Consider the following 9,659-nt stretch of genomic DNA (forward strand, 5'->3'; position numbering starts at 1 on the left):
CTTTAGATGTTGCCGCGTGTAAGTTGAAGTGTTTCTGCATTGTGGAGTTCGAATAGATTGTGTTGTGTGATGATGCACTGAGTTAGATTACGTTTGTGCTGCTTCATGATTGATTGGAGTGTAGATTCGTGTATGTATGTGTGTGTGATACCTTACAGGATGCAAGATGCCGAGGAAGTGTGTAAATCACCCGGACAATTTCTGTTATGTATGTGAGGAGCAGACATTTAAATCGCAACGTCGATATTTTACTCCACTTGTGAGGAAGTGTTATCAGTTATATTTAGGTTGCTGTGTAGGAGATCAAGATAAGAATTGGGCTCCTCACTACATTTGTTGTACTTGCGTGAAACATTCGACTGGGTGGGCAATTGAACGAAACATGAACTTCGCAGTACCGATGATCTGGAGGGAAGCAAAAGATCATTCTTCAGACTGCTACTTTTGTATGACGCAGATAAAAGGAATAATCTAAGCACACAATACAGTTCCCTATTTTGCGATCAGCAATTAGGCCAGTTCCGCAAAGTGCAGAATTACCTGTACCAGTATTTTCTGCTCATCTTACGGTAAATGAGGATTACGTACTTGAGTCAACTACTGAAGTTCCAAATGAAGATGATCCTACTTATGTAGGAAGCATATCTACATTGGATCCCCATTGATAACTCAGGGTAAACTAAATGACCTAGTACGTGATTTGAAACTCTCCAAGATACAGTCAGAACTTATTGCTTCTAGACTTGAAGGCCGGAATCTGCTCCATCGTGACAATAAAGTGTGTATTTTTCGAAACCGTCATACCGTTTCAAAACTACTATTCTCAAGAAAGTGATTTAGTGTAATAATGCCTGTGCTGTGATGGTTACACTCGGACATGCACATATAAATACAGAGTGGAAATTGTTTATTGATTCTTCCAAATCTAGTTTGAAGGCTGTCCTTTTGCACAATGGCAACAAATTTCCTTCAGTGATTTTGGCTTATGCAACTAATATGAAGGAAACCTATGAAAACATCATAATAGTGTTAGAAAGAATTCAGTATGAGAAATACAAGTGGACCGTTTGCTGTGATTTAAAAGTTATTTCTTTGTTAATGGATTTGCAGCATGGTTATTCGAAATGTTGTTTTTTCCTCTGCGAATGGGACAGCAGGAACAAAGCGGAACATTACATCAAAAAGGAATGATCAAAGCGTGTATTAACTCTTGGACAGAAGAATGTTGTTTATTCAACACTGGTGAGCCCTGATAAGATAATTCTACCTCCTCTTCACATAAAGTTGGGGCTCTTCGAAAACTTTGTTAAGGCAATGGACAAAAGTAATGCAGGATTTTGTTACCTCAAGGATAACTTTTCTCAGGTTAGTGACGCTAAAATCAAGGAAGGGATTTTTGTAGGCTCCCAAATAAGATGTTTGTTTCGTGACCAAAAATTTGAGGATCTCTTAACTTCGGTTGAGAAAGCAGCTTGGTGTTCATTTAAATGTTTAACAGAGAATTTTTAGGAAACCAGAAAGCCCCAAATTACCTTGAAATTGTGAGTGATTTCCTGCAATCATTCAAAGAAATGGGTGGCGACATGTCCCTTAAAGTTCACTTTCTAGAGTCCCGCCTGAATTTCTTTCCTGAAAACCTTGGTGCTGTTAGTGATGAGTATGGGGAACGTTTTTGTCAGGACATTTCGTCCATGGAGAAGAGATACCAGTAACAGTGGAGTTCACAAATGCTAGCAGATTACTGTTGGACACTCAAAATAGATGTTCCAGATGCCAAACACAGAAGAAAGTCGACAACTAAAACATTTTAGTTAAGGTGAGTAAGTGTTCATTTATTAAGAAGACACCACTCACTTCTTTTGTACTATTTATTAAGTAGACATAAACTTATGTTTTAGTGCAGTTCCTGTTTCTGTATCACTATATGCATATAACAATTTAAGACAAAAAAATCTTACAAACTACTTTTTGGAGGGAACTTCCAACAAAATCCCTCTAGAAATCCTAGTTTTATAGGGAACTGAATGATCTTTCCCATGTTATTTATATGGGACATCTTTTACACCCCGAAATTATTGAGCGCTTCTTCTAGGGCTACAATGATTAAATTTGACATGATTGTAGGTTTTAGAAACAAACTCACAGGAAAATTTGCAAAAATGAATATTATTAATTTTTAGAGGGTCTAAAGACGAGGTGAACAATTTCCCCATGTTATTTAAATGGGCGTTTTTCTGAACCTGCAATCTGATGTTTTAGGTACTTAGATTTGGAATAGAAACTTGAAGTTCGGTATGCTTGTACGTTTCCGTTAGCCTTACCTGAGTGAATCATCACAAATAAAAATTTCCAACCATAGAATGGTTTTATGGGGAACTGAAGAATAAGGAAATATGAAGAGCAAGTTCACGAAATTCACTCTTGATACAAAGGCCGATAGATAAGAAATGCGAGGCCGTAAGCCGATCATACTCGCGGGTCTGGGGGCGGACCGTCCATCTAGCCGAAGGCTAGTTTTTATATAAATATGTTTATTTCTGTAGAAAGAATAACACGGTTCTTATGAAACTTAGAGGTCTTACTAAGTATAAATCAAGCTAACATACAATATAATTGGTGTGTTTATATACCTAAAGGTACCCGAGCTACAGGTATGAAAATGGTAAAAAAGGGGAAATTTCCCGAAAATCCCTCTGTCACGGGAAAACTGAAAGCGATGGATAAAAACTGATTGTAGATTCGAATTCTACGTGAAACGTTCTATTAGAATCAGATATTTTCTTCCGTGTACCAGAGAAAAAGTTTTTTTTTTCGACTAGTGTTATCTTAGAATTTCTAGAGAGTACTTACATTTATGTCGACAATATCTATGATTATTTATTTCAATCTCTTGCAACTTCCAAAGAGTTACACATGAAACACTGATGGAAAAAGTGGATATCTAGTTCGATAGTTTTATTACTGTACTAGATGGGGCATATACTTTTAAATATAAATTGAGGTGTGTGGGCTTACTACGAAGGAAAGCCCAATACGGAAATTGATAGAATTTAACGATAAGTCCATCGAGAGTGTCACCAGGCGACAATTTTCATGGGCATAATTTCAGGTTGTAATACTTCAGCTAAAGGATTGTCTATTTATGAAACAAGTAATACGACTTTATATTTTATTGTAAAAACACAATTCATTAGTTTCCTCACCTTCAAGGAAATAGAAGGTAAATACAGGGTACATACACAAAGACGAAATAATTAATTTGGACCTTTGATCTATGAAGTTAATTTCTAATGTTTTCATATACTGCAACAGAAGGTGATTGTACGAATTCAGTTTATCAAAACCTGATATAAACTTTAAAATGGTACGAAGTAATTAGAAAATTGTCTTGGGGTTTACAAGTGACATCACGATATCAAACGAGAAGTGTTTAACACATGAAGATGGAACAAACAGATTGCATATTATGAGTAGTGTTTTCTTGTGAAAAATAATTGAATTAGTGATAGGCGTGATAACAGATATTACAACCAGTACCCAATTTTGAATATATGGGATAAATTTATGGGGGCATCATACCTCCAAGATGCAGTTGATATTTAAATCTCAACTTAACAAATTTAACTTTGTTTCTTCTTGCACTAGAAAATGTGATGAAGGTTTTTCGGAAGGAGTGAATGAAGTGTTACAATAAGAAATTATCTTAATCTTAAAAATGTTTTTCTGAGAATAATATTACAAGTACATAGCTTTTATTTTATGGTTATTATTCTACAATTTATAGAGTGGGTCAGAGGACCTAGAGCCCTAGAGCACTTAAGACAAAATATTTGTTTATTTTTAGCTAAATAAACTATCAGTTATTAACGTCATTTCCCTTGCATTGACCACAAAAACTTTTGGCTCTATTCATGACAAACTGCACTTTTTCACCTATGAAAATTATTAATGAACAAAACAATCCAATAGAAAGCAAAATAAATGCACCTGTCAAGTTTTGAAAAGAAATGGGAATTTTGGTCTGTTTCTCAACGAACTTCAATTTATTCCCTCTTGCCTGTCTGTAGTAATAATATGAATCTCTTTTCCACTTAGGGAAAAGTCCACTATCAAAGCACAAATCAATTACATTCCGTAATGGAATGCTAAATGGTGACCCCTTTCGCATATAGATTGCAGTTGGTTGAGAAAATAATTTATCCCCTACATGAAATAACTGCTTACCGAACGCATCATGATACGTATAATAAAGTATATCAGCTGCTGTACGGATGGAAATATATGCATAATCTTCCTTGGTTATGACTCTCTTAAAGGCGCTAAACACATCATTATTATCTGTCCACTTCTCGAGTAAAGCTCTATTAATCGGATCACTTTCATCGTTGAAGAAGGCACGCGCACTTGCGTGGCCACCAACGGACAATCCGGAATTTGCAATATCCTGAGTAGTGCTCAGATATTGATAAGTTTTGGGTTTAGTTAAGAAACCAAAAAATGCACCTTGATAGGCATGATTGATTATTAAGGATACAAACACCCAGACAATGAAAAGAAATCGATCAATAGTTTCTTTAGGAGAAGTTGCTAAAGAAATTCCTAGTAAGATAGATAGTGAACATAAGACAGGTTGTCGAAATATGAGAAAATGTTTATTACTGTGAAAGGTACGTATCACTTTAAGGCACAGTATAATGAAGAAAAACGAAAGACCTAACATAAACCAAGCAATCGGCTGAAATGGAAAGAAAAGATTCATCCATCGAGGGTATTTACGTGGATTGGGAGAAATCCAAACAGTGTACAAGTAGTCTCTGGAGAGAACTAGATCAAGGATTTCTGATGCATTTTTATTACAACCAACAACTTTAAGTGATCCTTCATATTTTCCAGACTGTATATCTGCTACTTCCGTGTTAGCTGTACCATTTAGAAAATCCTCTCCAAGTAGTCCTGGTATGACAGCTAGCGTCAAGTTCATCTTTATCTTTCGAAGAAATGTATTTATAATTTCACCATAAACACCAACAAGAGTCAGTGTTCCATTATCTATTAAGGCGAAAAAATGTGGAATACTGCTAGTACATGTGAGAGTGATATTACACCCAATGAGGTTTCTCACTTTTCTAAAGTATAAATCTGCTCCTAGAATAAATTTTCCTTTGTCACAACGATCTAAAACAACAATTCTTCTGTTCCTTTCCTCACACAATCTAAAGGATGGAGGAAAATACGTGAGAGCAAACACACTGTCATTTTCCTTTGAACCTAGACCCAAGATACGAGAAGCATTTTCAAAACTGCTCTCAGTGACTACGATGGAATTTATCAAATCTGCCGTATCCAATAAAGTAAATATTGACGCAAAATCATTTAGTTGCAAAGTAGCATTACTCACTATTACCATACATCTTCTTGGAGGATTTAACAGCCTAAACTTCCAGAATGTATTGATACTCTTGTTCAGTTGCAGTATGTCTTGTATATTAAATATATAATCTACATCACCCTTTTCATATACCATTAATATTTCTAAGTTATGTAAAACGTGGTTAGTCATTTTATCTATGTTAATCCGCAGAACTGGAATATTGAAGGTCTGAGTAATAGAGTTACCAATGTACTGATTATCTGTATTATCAAATATAACAACTCTTTCGGAATACAGATGAAAAAATTTGTTCATAATTTCTTTTACGCAAACATTTAAGTTTTTGTTGTAGGGATTCGTCACTGGTTGAAAAAAAGGCAGACATTCAGCTGCAATGTTGACGATGATGATAAGTTGTATGCCTCTGCTCAACCTGAAAACAATACAAAATATATATATTTTTCTGTTATGACAAATATTAAAAGCACTAATATAAAACGTAATTTCTATTGCTTCCTATAAAAAAGGGATACATCTTGAAATGATACAAGCACAAAAAAATACATTCTAATTACACATAATTGAAGTGAGCATTAGCGAAACTTTGGTTACGCTTCAGATACTTGCTATACATAGACATACACTCACTCACATTTATATATACGTTGAAAGGTGACTCCTGACACCAAGATAAGACAGAAAGTATGGACCAACCTGGGTGCACAAATGCTTCCTTTTGGAGTTATAAGCTACCTAAAACATGAAAAAGTGAACTTTAAAGATCCATAGCTTCAAATCTAAGAGATCTACCATAGTCGGGTCAAGACTTCACTTAGGAATTCATATGTACGCTATCTAAAAATACATGCTTCAGAATCCTCAGGTGCTTACGGAACACTTTTTATAGAGGGAGTTTGGATACGGGCATCTAATTTGAAATACTTAGCATTGATGCAGAAGTACCTCAGGATTCTGAAACATGGATATTTGGATAGGACACATACCACTCCCTAAATAAAGTTTTGAGCCGACTGCGGTAGATTCCATAGTTTTGAAGCTATGCACATTTAAATTTCATTTTTTCATATTTCTGGAAGGAAGTATTAGTGCACACAAGTTGATCTATACATTTTGTCTTATGTTGGTGTCAGGAATTGCCTCCCAAACGTTGTCCGTGTTGTTTCAAAACATCCTATATATATATATATATATATATATATATATATATATATATATATATATATATATATATATATATATATATATATATATATATGGATACGAGGGTTGGGGCGGTAGAAGTCATGGCAACTACTTTTTTCTTGCACATATGTGAGTGGACCACAAACTTCTATGTCTCGTGTGGAAGTTCTGCAGGCATAGTGTGTATGCAGAACACCAGATGGCTCTGTGATAGCTGGTAGTAGCACAGCGAGGACTGTGAATTCAGTCAGTGAGTTGGTGAGTGTTGTGCGAAATGGAAGTAACCCATGTTGAGCAGAGCGCTTACATCAAAATAGCCTTTCTCCGAGGGAGAAATGTCACAGTCAATTAGTGGAAGCCCTTGGGAATAATGCCCTACCATACCGGACAGTAGCACGGTGAGTACGAAAGTTTCAGCAAGTACGTGTGTCAACCAGTGATTAGCAACGTTCGGGATGACCTGTCAGTGTACGGACCGACGTGGCACGTGCCGTCATCGAGCAGCTCCTGGGTGAAGACAGACACGATGGACGTTACTGGAGCTGGCGGAGGCAAGTGGCATCGAGAAATGCACCGTCCACAGGATATTGCGTAATGAGCTGCAACTATGCAAAATCGCATCGCGGTGGGTATCGCATGCACTGACGGAAGTTCAAAGATGGATGCGCTATGCAATATGCTCTGACCACCTTGCACGCTGGCAGAACGATCTTGTCACGAATAATCGCCATCGATTAATTTTGGGCCAGGGCGTACGAACCAGAACTGAAACGTCAGTCCGCGAAGTTGCGACATGCTGGATCACCAAGCTCGCAGAAGTTCCGTCAGAATCCTTCCCCGGTCAAATTGATGGTGATAGTCGCGTATGACGTCAGGGATGTCATTGTTTGCAACTTTGTTCCACGTGGCAGAACAGTGACCGCACAGTACTACAGGAACTTCCTGCTGCGACAGGTACTACGTGGCGCTCCGGAAAAACGTCCGGATCTTGTGGACAGTGCAATAATCCTGCACGACAATGCAAAACAGCATAAAGCAAAGTGTGTAGGGCAGCTACTACGGCGTTGGGGATGGGAAGAATTGGAGCATTCACCGTACTCTCCTGACATTTCGCCCTGTCACTTTGATCTCATTCGAAAGATTAAGGAACCACTACGAGGTAGGCGGTTTGAAACACGCGAGGACATTGCTAACGCTGTGAGCGAACAGGTGACCTGATTCACACATGGTGCGGCAAATGGTGAGGCGGATGGTATTCAGCGCCTCCCACATCGTTGGCAGCGTGTGATGCAAGTAGCAGGGGACTACTCTGAGGGTCTTTAAGCCCAGGTTTATCATGTCAACTGTATGCGTACTGTGTTGTCGTTCTTTAGCACCGTCAAGGCCATATTGCCCTGTATACTACCGTAACAAATTAATGTGTTACGATATTTCAGTGCTATTCATTGTCCACACATGTAGTTAACACCTTGCCCTTTCGTCTGTATATGTCACATTTTCCAACGGCACTGGTAGCTTCAAGAAAAAAATAGTTGCCATGACTTTTGCCCCAGCCTCGTATATATAATACATACACACATGATAGGCTGTGAAATTCCAAGATTAATGTACAGTAGATTTGTGTTTTTGTAGTAATAAGTAGATTCGCCCATGAATTACTTAATATACAGTTGTGTTATACTGGTTACGCAGCTAGATAAAACTAACTACAATTACTGCGTTCATTATATAAATACCATTCGATTTCTTATCACTTCATCATTATCTCTTTTACACTGCATTTCTCTCTCTCTCTCTCTCTACCCTATTTTACGTTTCCTTCACTTACACTTTAACAAAGATTTTTTTCTTCCTGCATTTGACTCTAAGCCCTGGATATACTAGTTGTCTTTCTTTTGTAATTATCTCGACAGCCTGTACAACAACCAACACTGGAAAAGTTTTGGTTAATACATAATGATGTTCCTTTATTTCACAATGCTTGATGTTGGTGTTGTATTTCAACGAAACAGTTTTATTGTTTTTTCTTACGAACTTCTAGAGTATTGTCCGCCGGCCAGTTTGGGGAAGGCCAATGCGACAATTCTGAGCACGATTCGCCCAAGAAGTAAGTACAAAAGCATATTGCGATTTTTACCAGTACTCTGGCTCCGTTTGGTCGTTATTGGCACTAGGCCCCGAGCGCACCTAACACTACCTCTGCCACCGGCTGTGATTATTAGACTACACTATCCGTAATATTCACTTTACCGAAAACTACAATTGGATTAGTTTATTTTATTTTCTCTATTTGCATAGTTTGTGCCTCAAGAATAGATTTCGAGCAAGCGGCGTGATTCCTTATTCCGTTATTTTGAAGTACGTGATCTCGGCTAATGTTTAGCAGAAGGGGTCCAGCAATTGTTTCGAAACAAAATGTTACAATTTTGGTAATTTATGTTTATATTAGTTTAGTTTAGTTTAGTTTAGGTTAGGTTAGGTTAGTTTATGTTACGTTATGCTACGTTATGTTAGGGGTCCAAGATAATTTTCCAAATACGATAGAATTTCGCTTATTTCTACTAATATTAGGTTAGTTTAAGTTAGTTCAGATTAGCTTAGGTTAGTTTAGTTTAGTTTAGATTAGGTTTGGTTACGTTATACTAGGTCTAAGTACTTTCCATTTCTTTTGGAAATGTTATGTTTTTTTTATGTGCTTCCGGGACCCTTCTGCTAAACATAAATCGTGATTATCTCTAGGCAGCTCCCTTAAACAGATAGAGTACTTTGTGGTTTAAGATTTCTTGGCACTTGCCACATCTGTGGAGCCTACACTGATTACTGCAATTCTTCCGATGAACCATGAGCGTCACTGCTCTTAACTTCCAATACTCTTTCTTTTAATGTTCAATTATTTTCAGTCAGTTCCTTCGTCTCTTCCGGAATATTAATCGGATAACTTTGATTTTCAGTACATGATTGAGTTTCATTCAGTACAGATTTACTTTTGTCTGCTTGTTCGAAATATGTTCATAATTTTTGATGGAAGAATATAAACATGAAAAATGTATGACATCTGGCATTTAAGATAGTTTATTCCACGCAG

General features: G+C 37.1%; 1 protein-coding gene across 1 annotated transcript; it reads right to left on the reverse strand.

Moving 5' to 3' along the window:
• Nucleotides 1-3,856: 3,856 nt before the first annotated feature.
• LOC145661612 (uncharacterized) lies at nucleotides 3,857-5,560 on the reverse strand. Its single transcript, XM_081726931.1, has one exon. The coding sequence runs from the start codon at nucleotides 5,558-5,560 to the stop codon at nucleotides 3,857-3,859; it is 1,704 nt and encodes a 567-aa protein (XP_081583057.1).
• Nucleotides 5,561-9,659: the final 4,099 nt, after the last annotated feature.

The sequence above is a fragment of the Thermobia domestica genome, chromosome 10, assembly GCF_964235325.1.
Source record: "Thermobia domestica chromosome 10, izTheDome1.hap1.1, whole genome shotgun sequence".
NCBI lineage: Eukaryota > Metazoa > Arthropoda > Insecta > Zygentoma > Lepismatidae > Thermobia > Thermobia domestica.